We start from the raw sequence: 20,208 nt of genomic DNA, 5'->3' as shown, positions 1-20,208 counted from the left end.
GTCGCTCTGGATAAGAGCGTCTGCTAAATGACTAAAATGTAAAATGTATGATTAATGCCTAAGCAAATACATGTTCATGTGTCCTATATGTGCTTGGAGTTCAAAACAGTTAAACTAAGCTAGCAGTGTTATTAGAAGTCTTATTGAAACATGTTCTCAACGTTTTTTAATTACCTTCAAATAACCTATAATTTCCGTTCTCAGAACATTAATAAAACCTTCCAGGAAAACTTTCAGGGAACCATAGTAAAATGTTCTCAGAACCTCCCTGCAACCTAAAAATGTAAGTTCCCAGAACAGGCAAAATTTTTACTTCCGTTCATAGAAAGTTTTAAAAAACTTTCATTTTTACCGGTCAGGAAACGTATGGCTTCGTTCCCAGAAATAATGTGAAACCAAAATGTACGTTCCCACAACTTCCAAGGAACCAGATGTGCTAGCTGGGAGAACACTACCATGCAATATAAACATGATACAACTGTTAACTGAACAGCTAGATGTGAATAGTTTAGTATAGTAGAGTATTAAAGCAAACCAAAACATTGCATGCTAAGGCTTCAACATCTTGTGGAACATACTCTACAACTCCCTCTCAACTGACCATATAGTTTCAAACTGGCCGTTCAATTTCATCTGTGGAACATTCTCTTCATCCTACATATCATACAAATCAAAAGTCAACTCGACCTCATTCTTCAATACTTTCTGCCTCTCAAATAAAGTCACCACAACAAAGCATAAAACAACATTACAATGCCAAGTAGGACGAAATCTGAAAGTTCTCTCCAATCAAAAGACAAATCCATAATATATCCTAATACAAGGTTTGCCTTATCAGGGTAGTTTTTTCAGTTAACTTTTAAAGAAGTAATTATATTGTACCCATCTGTACACATAGCCTACTTGCATAAATGCTTTTTTCGTTATGGCACACACAAGTAAGTTAAGATACCAGATACTTGTTTGAGTTTGAGAGACGTTACCTTATTTTGCATAAACAGATTTAACAGATTAACATAAAGGCAACACTTCCTCATTATTCCTAATTTTAATGCAACTTTATTTGCCAAACACAGAAGTTCTACACGAAGAATCCTGACAAAAATACTGCTTGTTTAAATAGTAGGCTTACCATAATTCTGTGGATAGTACATTCGTTTTGTGAAGGAGTGCTCTGCGACAAATAACTGAACAAACAGTTAAATGACAATCTACCATTTCAAAGTGCATGTAATCTTAATGCATACAATCAGGCGTACAATCAACTGATCTACAGCTCTACTAGCCAGTCAGTCACACTGTCTGGTTTGTGTGGTACAGGATCCCTTTTATAACTTGTGAAAGCCAGCCTATAAGGGTTTGTGAAATCTTTGCCGGAGAGGGAAAATAGAGGAGATGAAGAGGAATAAATGGGGGTGATAATGATAATGAGGATGAAGTATCAGCGATCAGCCAGCAATCTCTGTGGGTTCTGTCACCAGTTTGGACCCGTCCCAAACGGTCTTGAACTGCTCAGGAACTGGGAACTCCCTCTGTTAAACAGACGATGTTAAAAATAAAACAACACTCAGACACACTCTCACTCAGTCTCATACTTACACTATCTCTCTCTCTCTCTCACACACACACACACACACACACTAACACACACTCACATAGTCGTCGTCCTGCGGTACCAGGATGTTCATCTCGGAGCTCTTGGCGCTGACGATCTCACAGTCCAGAGCGTCCTTATTCAGGTAGACTTGGCAGCCCTCTGTCTTGTTGATGGAGATGGTGGGAACTCTACCCATCACCTGGACAAAAGTGGGGCAGAGCATCAGCACAGATACTTCCATCTTATAACTAGTCTAGGGACAGTAATTTTTCCTGACCACGTAACCTGACCAGGAAAAAACTCATGGCCCTAACTCAGAGGCACCTAACTCATGGCCCAACATAACATATAAAAATAAACGTGTCAGTACTATACATCTATGATAGGTTTATTGAAGCGTGCCAGTACTATACATCTATGATAGGTTTATTGAAGCGTGCCAGTACTATACATCTATGATAGGTTTATTGAAATGTGTCAGTACTATACATCTATGATAGGTTTATTGAAGCGTGCCAGTACTATACATCTATGATAGGTTTATTGAAGCGTGCCAGTACTATACATCTATGATAGGTTTATTGAAGCGTGTCAGTACTATACATCTATGATAGGTTTATTGAAGCGTGTCAGTACTATACATCTATGATAGGTTTATTGAAGCGTGCCAGTACTATACATCTATGATAGGTTTATTGAAGCGTGTCAGTACTATACATCTATGATAGGTTTATTGAAGCGTGCCAGTACTATACATCTATGATAGGTTTATTGAAGCGTGCCAGTACTATACATCTATGATAGGTTTATTGAAGCGTGTCAGTACTATACATCTATGATAGGTTTATTGAAGCGTGTCAGTACTATACATCTATGATAGGTTTATTGAAGCGTGCCAGTACTATACATCTATGATAGATTTATTGAAGCGTGCCAGTACTATACATCTATGATAGGTTTATTGAAATGTGTCAGTACTATACATATACCTACAGTTGAAGTCGGATGTTTACATACACTTAGGTTGGAGTCATTAAAACTTGTTTTTCAACCACTCCACAAATTTCTTGTTAACATTTTTATTTATTTGTTTTTGACATTTTTTGTCATTTAGCAGACTCTCTTATCCAGAGCGACTTACAGTTAGTGAGTGCATACATTTTCTTTTTCATACTGGCCCCCCGTGGAAATCGAACCCACAACCCTGGCGTTGCAAGCGCCATGCTCTACCAACTGAGCTACACGGGGCTAACAAACTATAGTTTTGGCAAGTCGGTTAGGACATCTACTTTGTGCATGACACAAGTAATTTTTCCAACAATTGTTTACAGACAGATTATTTCACTTATAATTCACTGTATCACAATTCCAGTGGGTCAGAAGTTGACTGTGCCTTTAAACAGCTTGGACAATTCCAGAAAATGATGTCATGGCTTTAGAAGCTTCTGATAGGCTAATTGACATCATCTGAGTCAATTGGAGGTGTACCTGTGGATGTATTTCAAGGCCTACCTTCAAACTCAGTGCCTCTTTGCTTGACATCATGGGAAAATGAAAAGAAATCAGCCAAGACCTCATAAAAAAATGGTAGACTTCCACAAGTCTGGTTCATCCTTGGGAGCAATTTCCAAACGCCTGAAGGTACCACGTTCATCTGTACAAACAATAGTACGCAAGTATAAACACCATGGGACCACGCAGCCGTCATACCGCTCAGGAAGAAGACGCGTTCTGTCTCCTAGAGATGAACGTACTTTGGTGCGAAAAGTGCAAATCAATCCCAGAACAACAGCAAAGGACCTTTGGAAGATGCTGGAGGAAACGGGTACAAAATTATCTATATCCACAGTAAAACAAGTCCTATATCGACATAACCTGAAAGGCCGTTCAGCAAGTAAGAAGCCACTGCTCCAAAACCGCCATAAAAAAGCCAGACTACGGTTTGCAACTGCACATGGGGACAAAGATCATACCCTTTGGAGAAATGTCCTCTGGTCTGATGAAACAAAAATAGAACTGTTTGGCCATAATGACCATCGTTATGATTGGAGGAAAAAGGGGGCCGCTTGCAAGCCGAAGAACACCATCCCAACGATGAAGCACGGGGGTGGCAGCATCATGCTGTAGGGGTGCTTTGCTGCAGGAGGGACTGGTGCACTTCACAAAATAGATGGCATAATGAGGAAGGAAAATGATGTGTATATATTGAAGCAACATCTCAAGACATCAGTCAGGAAGTTAAAGCTTGGTCGCAAATGGGTCTTCCAAATGGACAATGACCCCAAGCATACTTCCAAAATTGTGGCAAAATGGCTTAAGGACAACTGTCACTTGAACCGATGTGGATGTGGTGGAGGAGTCAGGCGCAGGACACAGAGGTTAAGTCCAACAGACTTTAATAGTCTAAATGATCTTGAGGAAAAAACCCGACCTCGAATAACACCAAGAGGCGAGGGAAAATTACGCACACGCGTAAACACTAAACACGAAACAAAACAGAGTGCAAACACGTAGCTCTGACAAAGTGGCAGCAAAAACAACACACAATCAGTCTAGTGCAAAAACACGGAACTTATAAGACACGTAATCAACACACAAATGGACACAGGTGTAACAGACAGACAAAAGCAATCAAATAACGAAACATAGAGCGGTGGCAGCTAGTACTCCGGGGAAAAACCCTGAATAACAGCAACCTGTCCAAAACCCCGAATAAACCTCCGGTAGTAATTAGCAAAACCCAAGAACTGCTGCACCTCTTTTACAGTGGTTGGAGTTAGCCAATTACGCACGGCCGATACCCGGTCTACCTCTATCTCCACACCAGACGCGGACAACCAATAACCCAAAAAGGAGACGGACTCCTGGAAGAACAGGCATTTCTCTGCCTTGACATACAAGTCATGCTCCAACAGTCTTCTCAACACTCGGCGCACCTGGGCTACATGCTCGGCTCGTGTAGAAGAGTACACTAGGATGTCGTCGATGTAAACTACTACACCCTGCCCATGCATGTCCCGGAAAATCTCGTCAACAAAGGATTGGAAGACTGAAGGAGCATTCATTAACCCGTATGGCATGACGAGATACTCGTAATGACCCGAGGTGGTGCTAAATGCTGTTTTCCATTCATCCCCCTCCCTAATGCGCACCAGATTGTACGCGCTCCTGAGATCCAACTTTGTGAAGAACCGCGCTCCGCGTAATGATTCCGTCATCGTCGCAATCAGTGGAAGTGGGTAACTGTATTTAACTGTGATCTGATTGAGACTACGGTAATCAATACACGGGCGCAAACCCCCGTCCTTCTTCTTCACAAAGAAGAAACTCGAGGAGACCGGGGAAGTGGAGGACCGTATGTATCCCTGTGCCAAGGACTCGGCTATGTAAGTCTCCATAGCCGCTGTTTCCTCTTGAGACAGGGGATACACACGACTCCGTGGCAGAGCCGCTCCTGTTTGGAGATTTATCGCACAGTCCCCCTGTCTATGAGGAGGTAGCCGTGTTGCCCTCGATTTGCTGAACACGAGTGCTAAATCCTCATACTCAGGGGGAATGCGCAGTGCGGGCACTTGGTTCGGACTCTCTACCGAGGTCGCCCCTACGGAAACACCTAGACATCTCCCTACACACTGGGCAGACCACTCCATAAGAGCCCTCTGTTGCCACGCTATGGTAGGATCATGGGTGCTTAACCAGGGAAGGCCCAACACCACGGGGTACGCAGGAGAGTCAATCAGATAAAACTGAATTATCTCCTCATGACCCCCCTGCGTCGTCATCGTCAGTGGTGCTGTGACCTCCCTGATCAGGCCCGACCCCAACGGCCGGCTGTCTAATGCGTGGACAGGAAATGGAGCTTCTACCGGCCGAAGGGGAATTCCTAACCTACAGCAAAATGCCCGATCAATAAAGTTCCCAGCTGCGCCTGAATCTACTAGCGCCTTATGCTGGGAATGAGGTGCCACCTGTGGAAAACTCACAGGAATACTCATGTGACCAACAGAAAGCTCTGGGTAAGTGGGGCGCCTACTCACCTGAAATGACTCCCCAGTGCGTGGCCTGTTGTCACCTCTCCCAGGAGACCCTCCCCAGCACCTGGCCGCGGTGTGTCCTCCACGACCACAGGTGGTGCAGGGGATGGCCCCCCTCTGGTTCCCTCTCCTCCTCTCTCTAGCGCCAGCACCCCCGAGCTCCATGGGAATCGGCTCGGAGGTGCTGGAGGGTGGAATGGACGACCCCCACTCGGGACGTCCACGGGTAGCCAGCAGGGTGTCTAGACGGATGGAAATGTCCACCAACTGGTCAAACGACAGGTTGGTGTCCCTGCAGGCCAGCTCACGACGAACGTCCTCTCGTAGGCTACACCGGTAGTGGTCGATGAGGGCCCTCTCATTCCACCCCGCATCCGCCGCTAGTGTCCGGAACTCCAGTGCGAACTCCTGTGCGCTCCTCTTCCCCTGTCGGAGGTGGAATAGACGCTCTCCCGCCGCTTTCCCCTCAGGTGGATGATCGAAGACAGCCCTGAAGCGGCGGGAGAACTCCGCGTAGGTGATGGTTGCGGCGTCTATTCCCCTCCATTCGGCGTTGGCCCACTCCAACGCCTTGCCGGAGAGACAGGAGATGAGGGCGGAGACGCTCTCGTATCCCGAGGGCGCCGGGTGTATGGTGGCAAGGTAAAGTTCCACCTGCAGGAGGAATCCCTGACACCCGGCTGCAGAACCGTCATATGCCCTCGGGAGCGAGAGCCGAATGCCACTGGGTTCCGGTGCTGAGAGAGGAGGACTGGCCGTTGGTGATGGGATGTTGTAAGAGTGCGTGGGCACCTCCCGATTCACCAATCGGCGCAGAGTGTTGGACACCTCGTCCATGGCGGCCCCGAGTTGCCGGATCATGGTGTCCTGGTAGTTGATCCGGTCTTCCAGGGATTCGGGTGCCGCCGCCGTTCCTGCTGACTCCATGGTGGTGTGTTGTTCTGTCACTTGAACCGATGTGGATGTGGTGGAGGAGTCAGGCGCAGGACACAGAGGTTAAGTCCAACAGACTTTAATAGTCTAAATGATCTTGAGGAAAAAACCCGACCTCGAATAACACCAAGAGGCGAGGGAAAATTACGCACACGCGTAAACACTAAACACGAAACAAAACAGAGTGCAAACACGTAGCTCTGACAAAGTGGCAGCAAAAACAACACACAATCAGTCTAGTGCAAAAACACGGAACTTATAAGACACGTAATCAACACACAAATGGACACAGGTGTAACAGACAGACAAAAGCAATCAAATAACGAAACATAGAGCGGTGGCAGCTAGTACTCCGGGGACGGCGAACGCCGAAGCCTGCCCGAACCAGGAGGAGGAGCAGTCTCGGCAGAATCCGTGACAACAACAAAGTCAAGGTATTGGAGTGGCCATCACAAAGCCCTGACCTCTATCCTATAGAACATTTGTGGGCAGAACTGAAAAAGCGTGTGCGAGCAAGGAGGCCTACAAACCTGACTCAGTTACACCAGCTCTATCAGAAGCTTCTAAAGCCATGACATCATTTTCTGGAATTTTCCAAGCTGTTTAAAGGCACAGTCAACTTAGTGTATGTAAACTTCTGACCCACTGGAATTGTCATACAGTGAATTATAAGTGAAATAATTTGTCTGTAAACAATTGTTGGAAAAATTACTTGTGTCATGCACAAAGTAGATGTCCTAACCGACTTGCCAAAACTATAGTTTGTTAACAAGAAATTTGTGGAGTGGTTGAAAAACTAGTTTTAATGACTCCAACCTAAGTGTATGTAAACTTCCGACTTCAACTGTACTACTCAATTACCTCGACTAACCTGTGCCCCCGCACATTGACTCTGTACCGGTACCCCCTGTATATAGCCTCGCTACTGTTATTTTACTGCTGCTCTTTAATTATTTGTTATTTTTCTTTTTTAGTTATCTATTTTTTACTTAACACTTATTTTTCTTAAAACTGCATTGTTGGTTAAGGGCTTGTAAGTAAGCATTTTACTGTAAGGTCTACACCTGTATTCGGCGCATGTGACAAATAAAATTTGATTTGATAGGTTTATTGAAGCGTGTCAGTACTATACATCTATGATAGGTTTATTGCAGGTACATTGAAGCTGAACTTCAGGTGCAGAGAGGAAAGAGAGCAAACTGTGTGTTATTTGCTTGAACATGTATGAAATTTGAGCTGACCTGCAACTGAATGTCCTTTGAGTTGATGATTTCCACAATGCCAACAACACTGTCAAACACCAGACCAAGCTTCTTGCAGTTATCTGTCAGAGGTGAACATCATAGGAAAACATGAAATCAGTGAGGGAGAGAGATACAGGAATGATACTGTCAAAGCTGACAAAGAAATTGTCCACTGTAAATGACGTTGCAGTATAAATCATCAAACTTAATAACAGAAATATAGTATTATCAACTCAGAAGTAATACAACAGATGGCTGAACTCACCCACAATGATGGAGTTGATCTTTCCCTTTATCTGTAGAGTAGAGTTGCTGCAGCTGAAGACATAGGCCACCTGTCTCAGCTCTGGCTCCTCGATAACCAGGTCATGAGCCTGGTCAAAGTACTCCTGTGGGGAGAAACAACAAACAAGACCTGTGACCGTATGACCCCTCTCCAGTTTGACCCTTCACCTTTGGATGACCTCATTGGGTTCAGCACCAGACATCACAATCGCCTCCGAAAAAGTACTGTCACACTAACAGCAGTCTTGGTCATTGAATCTGTGAGAAGCACCTAAACTTTCCTGACTCACCAGATATTCTTTAAGATCCTCTATGTCCTCCATTTAGATAATAGGACAACTTAGAAACCTGGCAGGCGAGGCAAGATACTAGGTAACGTACCACCCTCCATTTCTTCCCCTCCAGCTCCAGCAGTGGGGGTCGTTTCTGGGGCGGCGCTATGTTGGAGGAACCTCCGGGGTTCCGGCTCTTGGATGGGGAGGCGTGATTCTCCCCTCCCTGGGAGCGAAGGGCAGGGTTCTTATGGGTCATCTGGTCCTTTGAGACGTGCTTTAACGCTAGTGAACAGAGAGAGGATACTTACTTGTAATAAGTTATTGTTTTAGTACAAAAATGTATAACAAAATGACTAACAAATCTACATTTGAGAAACTTTGACCCTAACTGTTGTTTAATAAACACAGCATAGAAATATAATGACTATTTCTATGTCCTCACAACACAGCAACTCTCTTCAATTCTCCCTCACTTTCTCCTTCTGTTTCTCCTCCTTCTTCCTCGTCTTCTCTCCTGTCTTGGCTACCTTTAGTGATGTCAGATCCCTGGTTCAGCTGGGCAGTGGTGCTCTCAGGACTCTGTAACTGTTGATTCAACCCACAACTCTCCCTCACTTTCTCCCTCCCTCCCTCCCTCTCTCCCTCCCTCCCCTGCTCTTCAACCCCTGGGTGATGGTGGCTTGGCTACCTTTAGTGATGGCTTCTCCTTGGTTCAGCTGGGCGAAGAGAGCCAAGTGCTGGGCCATGGTGCTGTCGGCCTGGGGCAGTTCACCTGTGAATACTGGTGGGGGTCCAGGGGTTGGGGGTGGTGGAGGGGGACAGGGACCGCCAGGGGCAGGGGCGAACAGAGAGGGAGGGGCAATGGGACCCTGTGTTGAGAGATAGAGAGAGGCGTGTTACTGTCTGTGAATCAAGACAAGATGATGGTGAAGCGTTCTGGAACTACAGTTGTTGGCCAGCAGGTGGAGTATAGGACAAATAGTTGAGGGTCTTCATATTCAACTGGTTTCTTATAGCAGAGGTGGCCAACGTCAAAGCTGGGTTGGAACAAACGCCTGCAAACCCTGTCCCTCCAGCTCTCCAGGACCAGAGTTGTCCGCCCTTGGCCAATAGGAACCTTAACTATCAATGTGTCAGGGTGCTGTTCTTGATGTTTATATATGTATATGGTGAAAAGTGTAGACCTAAGGCTGGGATTCAATCCGACTGTAGGTTGTGACAATGCAGCTTTTAAAGGCAATGTTCCCGCATTCGCAAAGATCGCATTCACGGTAAACGCTGCATATGTGGGGTCAATCAGAAATGACCTTTAATGTCAAGCGTGCTATAACACGAATCTAAGGCAGATTGGATTGAATCCCAGCCTAAGTCCTGCTGCGACAGGGACTTTGGTCAACCTTTACTCCAAATGCATTTTTTCTCACTGAGAGCCTTACTGACCAAGCTAATGAGCATGAAAGTAAAGCCACCTGCCTGCCAACTCCAGGAAAGACAAGCAGACTCTCTCTCTGTCTCTCTTTGTGTCTGTCTGTCTCTGACTGCACAGCTGCCAAGGAAAGTTACACATGCTCAAACAAGCCGCAGCAACTGTACAACAACCCCCCCCACACGCATGCACGCACACATGCACACGCACACCACGCATGTACCACTGCAGCCAGTGTGAGACTGATGTACTGGTGATTGGTGTCGTAGTTTATTGGAGGTTCAGCAGTCTATGAGGTCCAGCTGACAGTACTCAACCTCTGACCTGTGACATGTGTGGTACATATCATTACAAAACAACACCGTTTTATTACAGTTATCAGCTAAGCAAATGCCCAAGGGTTAAAGCTGAGTGCAATGAAATTAAGGGCTGGATTCATTCCGTATCATGGAAGATCCGCATAAAAATTGAAAGGTCATTTCCGGTTGAGCTGACATATGCAGCTATTACCGCGAACGCAGTCGCCATGAACATTGCCTTTAAATTTTAATCGAGTTATAACACAGATTTTCCACGATACTTCTGCGATACGGATTGAATTCAGAGCTGTGTGTGTGTGTGTGCACGCTCTTGTGTGTGTGTAGTTTGTGTGAATACACAACGTGTGTGTGTCTGCGTGTGAGGGTGTGTGACAGTGTGTCCCTGCCCCTCTGAACAGAAGCAGACAGATTAGACGAGAAAAAAGCCCAGTAGTTTAAGTTATGTTGTGGGGTGTGTTGGAGCAGGTGTGTAGGGCCTGAGACTCACAGGGCTTTTGTTGGGGCTTTCTTTGATGAAGAAAACCTCCATTCAAGTCCAACCTGAGGACCACCTGTCCACGCCACACAATCCTTCACACACACACACACACACACACACACACACGCACACACAAAAACCCTGACACCTAACGGCAGGAGGGACAGCTGACACACAGTCACCGCACGCTGTCAGGTTTCCCTCCATACACACACACACACACACACACACTTTCAATCCACCAAATTGTGTGACAGCCTATGTGCCTCAAAGGACCACATAGAGGATTATGGCAGATCACTGAAACAGACAGTTGCCTTGACCTGAGTTCAACACTCTTTCGGGTTTAGAGAAATGTGAAGTTTTCAAGGAGTTTTACTTTTAATTTTATTATCACGCAAAAAGCCAAACAAATAAACGCATCACTTCCACTGGATGCAGGAATATGATTTCTGATTGGATACCTGCCAGAGAGAGAAGGGAGAGGGAGAAGGGGGGAAGAGAGAGGGAGAAGGGGGGAAGAGAGAGGGAGAAGGGGGGAAGAGAGAGGGGGAAGGGGGGAAGAGAGAGGGAGAAGGGGGGGAAAAAGAGAGGGAGAAGGGTGGAAAAAAGAGAGAGGGAGAAGGGGGAAGAGAGAGAGGGAGAAGGGGGAAGAGAGAGGGAGAAGGGGGAAGAGAGAGGGAGAAGGGGGAAAGGAGAGGGAGAAGGGGGAAGAGAGAGGGAGAAGGGGAAAGAGAGAGGGAGAAGGGGAGAAGGGGGGAAGACAAAAGGACAAAGAGTAGTAGATGAAGAAAACGGAAAGCATAGGATAGAAGACTTTCACAAACAGTGGGTTGATGATGGGACGGAGGCAGGGGGTTGACTCTACAATTGCTCAATTGAGAACCACAAAGCAGCCACCAGAACACCAGGGACCAAGTCATTCATACAAGCTGGTTCTTTCGCAACTAGCTGCCTGCCTGCATAACTACACATGGAAATATACACTGTGGAGTTATTAACATGAGAAAGACATCCCAAAATGGCACCATATTCCCTATTTAGTGCACTACTTTTGACCAGAGCCTATGGGCTCTATGTAGGTAATAGGGTACCATATGGGCAGCAGCCCTATACCGCTTCAAAAATAAAACAACAGAAAACAACATCTGAGGCTCTGCTGCACATGAAAACAATTGGACGACTCCAAAATAGTCAGAGACGATTATGTCTCAAGGCGAGCTGTAATTCATTGAGTCTTGTTCCCGCCTGTTCAAACCTGCATGGCAAGCAAGGTTATAGTTAATCCATAGGGCCAGGAGCGTTTTCTGACCATGTGACCTAATCACGGAAAAAGCAGGGAATTCTGGGCCTATTTATCCAACGTCAGATAAAAGTCCTGAGAAGTCAGGCAGTGGGAACCGAGTTTTTCCTTCTCAGGTCACACAGTCATGAAAAACTCCTGGCCCTGGCCCTATTCCTAAAACAAGTCAAAGTGCTGAGGGCAGTGTTGAGGAGGTTGGATCAGGAGCTATTTGCTGCTGTAACACATAGATAATGGAATGTAGAGGGAATGCCCCACTGGACGTTGGCTAGCTAGAGGATAGTAGTGCTGCTGAAGCACTGTAATATAAGACATTAACTATCCATTATATGTCTTCATGTAACTGTTTTACAGCACAGTTACAACATGATGATAACATACAGTGGAGTCCGAAATGATTGACACCCTTGATAAAGATGAGCAAAAATGACTATATAAAATAAATAATTAAAATACTCAGCTATATTTTACGTTCCAAAAAAATGGGAAATTATATTATTTTAGACTAATACAATTGTTCTGAGAAAGAGATTTTGTTTAACAAGTAGTACTGTTTTTCCCCAAAAAGGTAGGGGTCAAAATTATTGACACCCCTGTTTTCAATACCTCACCTTAACATTACAATCCACAAAGAAATTGTTAATTGCCCACAAAATCAATATTTTGCAATGGCCATCTCAGTCTCCAGACTTGAACCCCATTGAAAACCTGAAGAGCACAGACAAAGGATATCAAGGATCTGGAAGGATTCTGTATGGGGGAATAGTCTAAGATCCTTCCCAATGCGCCGAATACAACAGGTGCAGACATTACAGTGAAATGAGCACCTGTTTGATGGCACCTGTTTGAACGTGACTTGATGGCACCTGTTTGAACGTGACTTCCGTCTCGCTTCCGCATTGTCTCCGTGCTGCTGTGCTGTTTGTTGCTACTTGGCTACCTGCCAAACTATTCACGTTTTACTTTTAATAAACGTTTAATCAATCTCTGTGTTCAACAAATTTACCAACTTTTTAGTTTTGTCCTCACTCATCTTTTTTCGTTAAACTTTTTCACCCCGGACGTTTTATCCCGAGACAGAAGAGTCATTTTCCTGTGCGTTTTAGCTGCCAATTTTACTTTATTTTCCTTTTTTCCATCGCAACTTTTTTCCCTTATTCAACTTTTTCACTCCGGACGCTTTATCTGGACATGGTTCGTCAACATCTTCAACAGCCGAAGCTAAGTAGTAACATTAACATGATGTCTTCTAATTGCAGTCGCTGTACTCATAATATACAGGAGAACGATCGCCTTACGGCGAGAATAGCTGTGCTACAAGCCCAGCTTCAGACGCAATCGTTAGGCAAGGGTAATTTCAGTGTAGGAAAGGAAGAAACAGCGTCTGTGCCACCAGTAAGTACAGACAGTAACGTTAGTATAAATCCCCCCGCACAGTCCCCGCAGCCGGACAACTTTCTCATGGCTTCTGGAGGGAAATACTGTTGGAATGCTCAACCGGTGTCGCTCATTCAGCCGACAGAAACCTTCAACCGGTTTTTCCCATTATGTAGCGAGTCGGAGTCTGAGTCTTCTCTTGTCTCTACTCCTCCCGTTACGGGGTCTGAGACGCCGAAGGCTCCCACCATTAGCTCTGACAAATTGAAAACCCTAGTCATTGGCGACTCCATTACCCGCAGTATTAGACTTAAAACGAATCACCCAGCGATCATACACTGTTTACCAGGGGGCAGGGCTACCGACGTTAAGGCTAATCTAAAGATGGTGCTGGCTAAAGCTAAAACTGGCGAGTGTAGAGAGTATAGAGATATTGTTATCCACGTCGGCACCAACGATGTTAGGATGAAACAGTCAGAGGTCACCAAGTGCAACATAGCTTCAGCGTGTAAATCAGCTAGAAAGATGTGTCGGCATCGAGTAATTGTCTCTGGCCCCCTCCCAGTTAGGGGAAGTGACGAGCTCTACAGCAGAGTCTCAGCACTCAATCGCTGGTTGAAAACTGTTTTCTGCCCCTCCCAAAAGATAACATTTGTGGATAATTGGCCCTCTTTCTGGGACTCACCCACAAACAGGACCAAGCCTGACCTGCTGAGGAGTGACGGACTCCATCCTAGCTGGAGGGGTGCTCTCCTCTTATCTACCAACATAGATAGGGCTCTAACTCCTCTAGCCCCACAGTGAAATAGGGTGCAGGCCAGGCAGCAGGCTGTTAGCCAACCTGCCAGCTTAGTGGAGTCTGCCAATAGCATAGTCAGTGTAGTCAGCTCAGCCATACCCATTGAGACTGTGTCTGTGCCTCGACCTAGGTTGGGCAAAACTAAACATGGCGGTGTTCACCCTAGCAATCTTATTAGGATAAAGACCTCCTCCATTCCTGCCATTATTGAAAGAGATCGTGATACCTCACATCTCAAAATAGGGTTACTTAATGTTAGATCCCTCACTTCAAAGGCAGTCATAGTCAATGAACTAATCACTGATCATAATCTTGATGTGATTGGCCTGACTGAAACATGGCTTAAGCCTGATGAATTTGCTGTGTTAAATGAGGCCTCACCTCCTGGTTACACTAGTGACCATATTCCCCGTGCATCCCGCAAAGGCGGAGGTGTTGCTAACATTTACGATAGCAAATTTCAATTTACAAAAAAAAAAATGGCGTTTTCATCTTTTGAGCTTCTAGTCATGAAATCTATGCAGCCTACTCAATCACTTTTTATAGCTACTGTTTACAGGCCTCCTGGGCCATATACAGCGTTCCTCTCTGAGTTTCCTGAATTCCTATCAGACCTTGTAGTCATAGCAGATCATATTCTAATTTTTGGTGATTTTAATATTCACATGGAGAAGTCCACAGACCCACTCCAAAAGTCTTTCGGAGCCATCATCGACTCAGTGGGTTTTGTCCAACATGTCTCTGGACCTACTCACTGCCACAGTCATACTCTGGACCTAGTTTTGTCCCATGGAATAAATGTTGTAGATCTTAATGTTTTTCCACAAAATCCTGGACTATCGGACCACCATTTTATTACGTTTGCAATCGCAACAAATAATCTGCTCAGACCCCAACCAAGGAGCATCAAAAGTCGTGCTATAAATTCTCAGACAACACAAAAATTCCTTGATGCCCTTCCAGACTCCTTCTGCCTACCCAAGGACGTCAGAGGACAAAAATCAGTTAACCACTTAACTGAGGAACTCAATTTAACCTTGCGCAATACCCTAGATGCAGTTGCACCCCTAAAAACGAAAAACATTTGTCATAAGAAACTAGCTCCCTGGTATACAGAAAATACCCGAGCTTTGAAGCAAGCTTCCAGGAAATTGGAACGGAAATGGCGCCACACCAAACTGGAAGTCTTCCGACTAGCTTGGAAAGACAGTACCGTGCAGTACCGAAGAGCCCTCACTGCTGCTCGATCATCCTACTTTTCCAACTTAATCGAGGAAAATAAGAATAATCCAAAATTTCTTTTTGATACTGTTGCAAAGCTAACTAAAAAGCAGCATTCCCCAAGAGAGGATGGCTTTCACTTCAGCAGTAATAAATTCATGAACTTCTTTGAGGAAAAGATCATGACCATTAGAAAGCAAATTACGGACTCCTCTTTGAATCTGCGTATTCCTCCAGGGCTTAGCTGTCCTGGATCTGCACAGCTCTGCGAGGGCCTGGGATCGGGAGAGACACTTAAGTGTTTTAGTACTATATCTCTTGACACAATGATGAAAATAATCATGGCCTCTAAACCTTCAAGCTGCATACTGGATCCTATTCCTACTAAACTGCTGAAGGAGCTGCTTCCTGTGCTTGGCCCTCCTATGTTGAACATAATAAACAGCTCTCTATCCACCGGATGTGTACCAAACTCACTAAAAGTGGCAGTGATAAAGCCTCTCTTGAAAAAGCCAAACCTTGACCCGGAAAATATAAAAAACTATCGGCCTATATCGAATCTTCCATTCCTCTCAAAAATTTTAGAAAAAGCTGTTGCGCAGCAACTCACTGCCTTTCTGAAGACAAACAATGTATACGAAATGCTTCAGTCTGGTTTTAGACCCCATCATAGCACTGAGACTGCACTTGTGAAGGTGGTAAATGACCTTTTAATGGCGTCAGACCGAGGCTCTGCATCTGTCCTCGTGCTACTAGACCTTAGTGCTGCCTTTGACACCGTCGATCACCACATTCTTTTGGAGAGACTGGAAACCCAAATTGGTCTACACGGACAAGTTCTGGCCTGGTTTAGATCTTACCTGTCGGAAAGATATCAGTTTGTCTCTGTGAATGGTCTGTCCTCCGACAAATCAACTGTACATTTCGGTGTTCCTCAAGGTTCCGTTTTAGGACCACTATTGTTTTCACTATATATTTTACCTCTTGGGGATGTTATTCGAAAACATAATGTTAACTTTCACTGCTATGCGGATGACACACAGCTGTACATTTCAATGAAACATGGTGAAGCCCCAAAATTGCCCTCGCTAGAAGCCTGTGTTTCAGACATAAGGAAGTGGATGGCTGAAAACTTTTTACTTTTAAACTCGGACAAAACAGAGATGCTTGTTCTAGGTCCCAAGAAACAAAGAGATCTTCTGTTAAATCTGACAATTCATCTTGATGGTTGTAAAGTCGTCTCAAATAAAACTGTGAAGGACCTCGGCGTTACTCTTGACCCTGATCTCTCTTTTGACGAACATATCAAGACTGTTTCAAGGACAGCTTTTTTCCATCTACGTAACATTGCAAAAATCAGAAATTTTCTGTCCAAAAATGATGCAGAAAAATTAATCCATGCATTTGTTACTTCTAGGTTAGACTACTGCAATGCTCTATTTTCCGGCTACCCGGATAAAGCACTAAATAAACTTCAGTTAGTGCTAAATACGGCTGCTAGAATCCTGACTAGAACCAAGAAATTTGATCATATTACTCCAGTGCTAGCTTCCCTACACTGGCTTCCTGTTAAGGCAAGGGCTGATTTCAAGGTTTTACTGTTAACCTATAAAGCGTTACATGGGCTTGCTCCTACCTATCTTTCCGAGTTGGTCCTGCCGTACATACCAATACGTACGCTACGGTCACAAGACGCAGGCCTCCTAATTGTCCCTAGAATTTCTAAGCAAACAGCGGGAGGCAGGGCTTTCTCCTATAGATCTCCATTTTTATGGAACAGTCTGCCTACCCATGTGAGAGACGCAGACTCGGTCTCAACCTTTAAGTCTTTACTGAAGACTTATCTCTTCAGTAGGTCATATGATTGAGTGTAGTCTGGCCCAGGAGTGTGAAGGTGAACGGAAAGGCTCTGGAGCAACGAACAGCCCTTGCTGTCTCTGCCGGGCCGGTTCCCCTCTCCACTGGGGTTCTCTGCCTCTAACCCTGTTGCAGGGGCTGAGTCACTGGCTTGCTGGTGCTCTTTCATGCCGTCCCTGGGAGGGGTGCGTCACTTGAGTGGGTTGAGTTACTGACGTGATCTTCCTGTCTGGGTTGGCGCCCCCCCTTGGTTTGTGCTGTGGTGGAGACCTCTGTGGGCTATACTCGGCCTTGTCTCAGGATTGTAAGTTGGTGGTTGAGGATATCCCTCTAGTGGTGTGGGGGCTGTGCTTTGGCAGAGTGGGTGGGGTTATATCCTTCCTGTTTGGCCCTGTCCGGGGGTTTCTTCGGATGGGGCCACAGTGTCTCCGGACCGCTCCTGTCTCAGCCTCCAGTATTTATGCTGCAGTAGTTTATGTGTCGGGGGGCTGGGGTTAGTTGGTTATACCTGGAGTACTTCTCCTGTCTTATCCAGTGTCCTGTGTGAATTTAAGTATGCTCTCTCTAATTCTCTCGTTCTCTCTTTCTCTCTGAGAACCTGAGCCCTAGGACCATACGTCAGGACTACCGGGCATGATGACACCTTGCTGTCCCCAGTCCGCCTGGCCTTGCTGCTATTCCAGTTTCAACTGTTCTGCCTGCGGTTACGAAACCCCTACCTGTCCCAGACCTGCTGTTTTCAACTCTTAATGATCGGCTATGAAAAGCCAACTGAGAGACCTGAGCCCTAGGACCATACGTCGGGACTACCGGCCGTGGTGACTCCTTGCTGTCCCCAGTCCGCCTGGCCTTGCTGCTATTCCAGTTTCAACTGTTCTGCCTGCGGTTATGGAACCCCTACCTGTCCCAGACCTGCTGTTTTCAACTCTTAATGATCGGCTATGAAAAGCCAACTGAGATTTATTCCTGATTATTATTTGACCATGCTTGTCACTTATGAACATTTTTGAACATCTTGGCATGGTTCTGTTATAATCTTCACCCGGCACAGCCAGAAGAGGACTGGCCACCCCTCATAGCCTGGTTCCTCTCTAGGTTTCTTCCTAGGTTTTCGCCTTTCTAGGGAGTTTTTCCTAGCCACCGTGCTTCTACACCTGCATTACTAGCTGTTTGGGGTTTTAGGCTGGGTTTCTGTACAGCACTTCGAGATATTAGCTGATGTAAGAAGGGCTATATAAAATAAAATTGATTGATTGATTGATTCTCCAACTCATAAAACATTTTAGAAAAAGTCTCAGTGCCGTTATCCTCGCAAGGTGGGGTATTGAAAATTATTGAAAACAGAGGTGTCAATAATTTGACACCTACCTTTAAGAAAAAAATCTATTACTTTATTGTATTTCTCAGAGCAATTGTATTAGTATAAAATAATATAATTTCCCAATTTTTTGGAGCGTACAATATAGCTGAGTATTTTAATTATTTATTTTATATAGTCATTTTTGCTCATCTTTATCAAGGGTGTCAATAATTCGGACCCCACTGTATGTACTGTGTGAACTGAAGCGTTAGAGTTGTAGTCATAATGTGATAATATAGTTACACAGTTTAGTTAGTAAGTGATGATTACAGTGGTGGTCAGTGCCGTTTAAGATGAGGGAGGACGATGAGCATGGCCTTATTTCTTTTACAGCATATTGGATGACTCTCATTCATATTCCATTCACCCAGCTCAATGTAACAGTGATAGGATTAGGCTACTACATGATACTCACATTTTCCCTATACCCATCATGAGGTTGCTACAATTTAGCCTATGAAGGAAAGTTTACAACGTAGGTGCACACAGATTGAGAGAAAATGTTGAGGTGACAGACAGTGACACATGGACAGACAGTGACACATTCAATACCACCTTGCACACTCTTGCCTGCATCTAGCTGATATAGGGTGTAATCATTAGTCCAAACGTTGCAAACAAGAGTTTCTATTGGACAAATTCAGGTATGTTTATCCCTGTTTTGTTCCGTTTGCTTCCATTTAAGAAACGTTTTGCAATAGAATCGGCGGAATGAACACACCCCTGATCACGCATAAACACAGTTCACTTTCATAGCAGCCACGTTGTATTCCTTCTCGCATCTATGTGCTCTCCTCCTCTCACCTTTTCCCTTAGCTTGTGGACTTCAATGCACAACACACCAGGCAAAAAATACTTTCCAAGCCAGACCATATCATAACCGCTACACACAGCCTACATTGTTGTCACCATATTAGCTAAAGTAATGTCATAGTCAACATAGCTAATATAACTAACACGTTAGTAAACCCGCTATAATCATACAGTAACGTTACAGTGTACAGTCAGTAAGCAGTTTAGCACTTACACTGGCGGGCCCGGTGGCAATAAATTAGTAAAACTAAAAGCTTGCCTTGACTTGGAAGAGTTCCAGTGTTGTGTTGGATAGACATAGCCAGCTAGCTAACATAGCATCCCTCTGTTTGAACAGTGTGTTGGAGTAGGCTAAACTAGCTAGCTGCATTTGCTAGCTAAGTAAGTGAAACTGAAAGTGATTTTTCTTTAACAAAATCTCTCTCTCTCTCTCTCTCTCTCTCTCTCTCTCTCTCTCTCTCTCTCTCTCTCTCTCTCTCTCTCTCTCTCTCTCTCTCTCTCTCTCTCTCTCTCTCTCTCTCTCTCTCTCTCTCTCTCTCTCTCTCTCTCTCTCTCTCTCTCTCTCTCTCTCTCTCTCTCTCTCTCTCTCTCTCTCTCTCTCTCTCTCTCTCTCTCTCTCTCTCTCTCTCTCTCTCTCTCTCTCTCTCTCCATTTTGGAAGAAATTATTTTATTCAAAACTGTTCAACTATTGTCTTTCTTTCTCTTGGAGTCAACTACTCACCATATTTTATGCACTGCAGTGCTAGCTAGCTGTACCTTATGCTTTCAGTACTAGATTAATTCTCTGATCCTTTGATTGGGTGGACAACATGTCAGTTCATACTGCAAGAGCTCTGATAGGTTGGATGACGTCCTCCGGAAGTTATCATAATTACTGTGGAAGGG

The 20,208-nt window shown here is 44.9% G+C and overlaps 1 protein-coding gene across 1 annotated transcript in view; it reads right to left on the bottom strand.

The window, feature by feature from the left end:
- Positions 1-1,387: 1,387 nt before the first annotated feature.
- LOC311112223 (adenylyl cyclase-associated protein 2-like) overlaps positions 1,388-20,208 on the bottom strand; it is a 44,024-nt gene continuing 25,203 nt past the window's right edge. Inside the window, exons 8-13 of the mRNA XM_084155246.1 lie at positions 9,057-9,237; positions 8,475-8,650; positions 8,074-8,197; positions 7,806-7,888; positions 1,656-1,796; positions 1,388-1,532 (exon numbers count right to left, since the gene is read on the bottom strand). Coding sequence (XP_084011372.1) covers positions 1,449-1,532; positions 1,656-1,796; positions 7,806-7,888; positions 8,074-8,197; positions 8,475-8,650; positions 9,057-9,237 — 789 coding nt within the window. The 3' untranslated portion in view covers positions 1,388-1,448. The remainder of the gene's footprint in view (positions 1,533-1,655; positions 1,797-7,805; positions 7,889-8,073; positions 8,198-8,474; positions 8,651-9,056; positions 9,238-20,208) is intronic.

Source organism: Coregonus lavaretus (assembly GCF_964263955.1).
Source record: "Coregonus lavaretus genome assembly, chromosome: 3".
Lineage (NCBI taxonomy): Eukaryota > Metazoa > Chordata > Actinopteri > Salmoniformes > Salmonidae > Coregonus > Coregonus lavaretus.
This window is presented reverse-complemented; position numbering and strand designations above follow the sequence as displayed.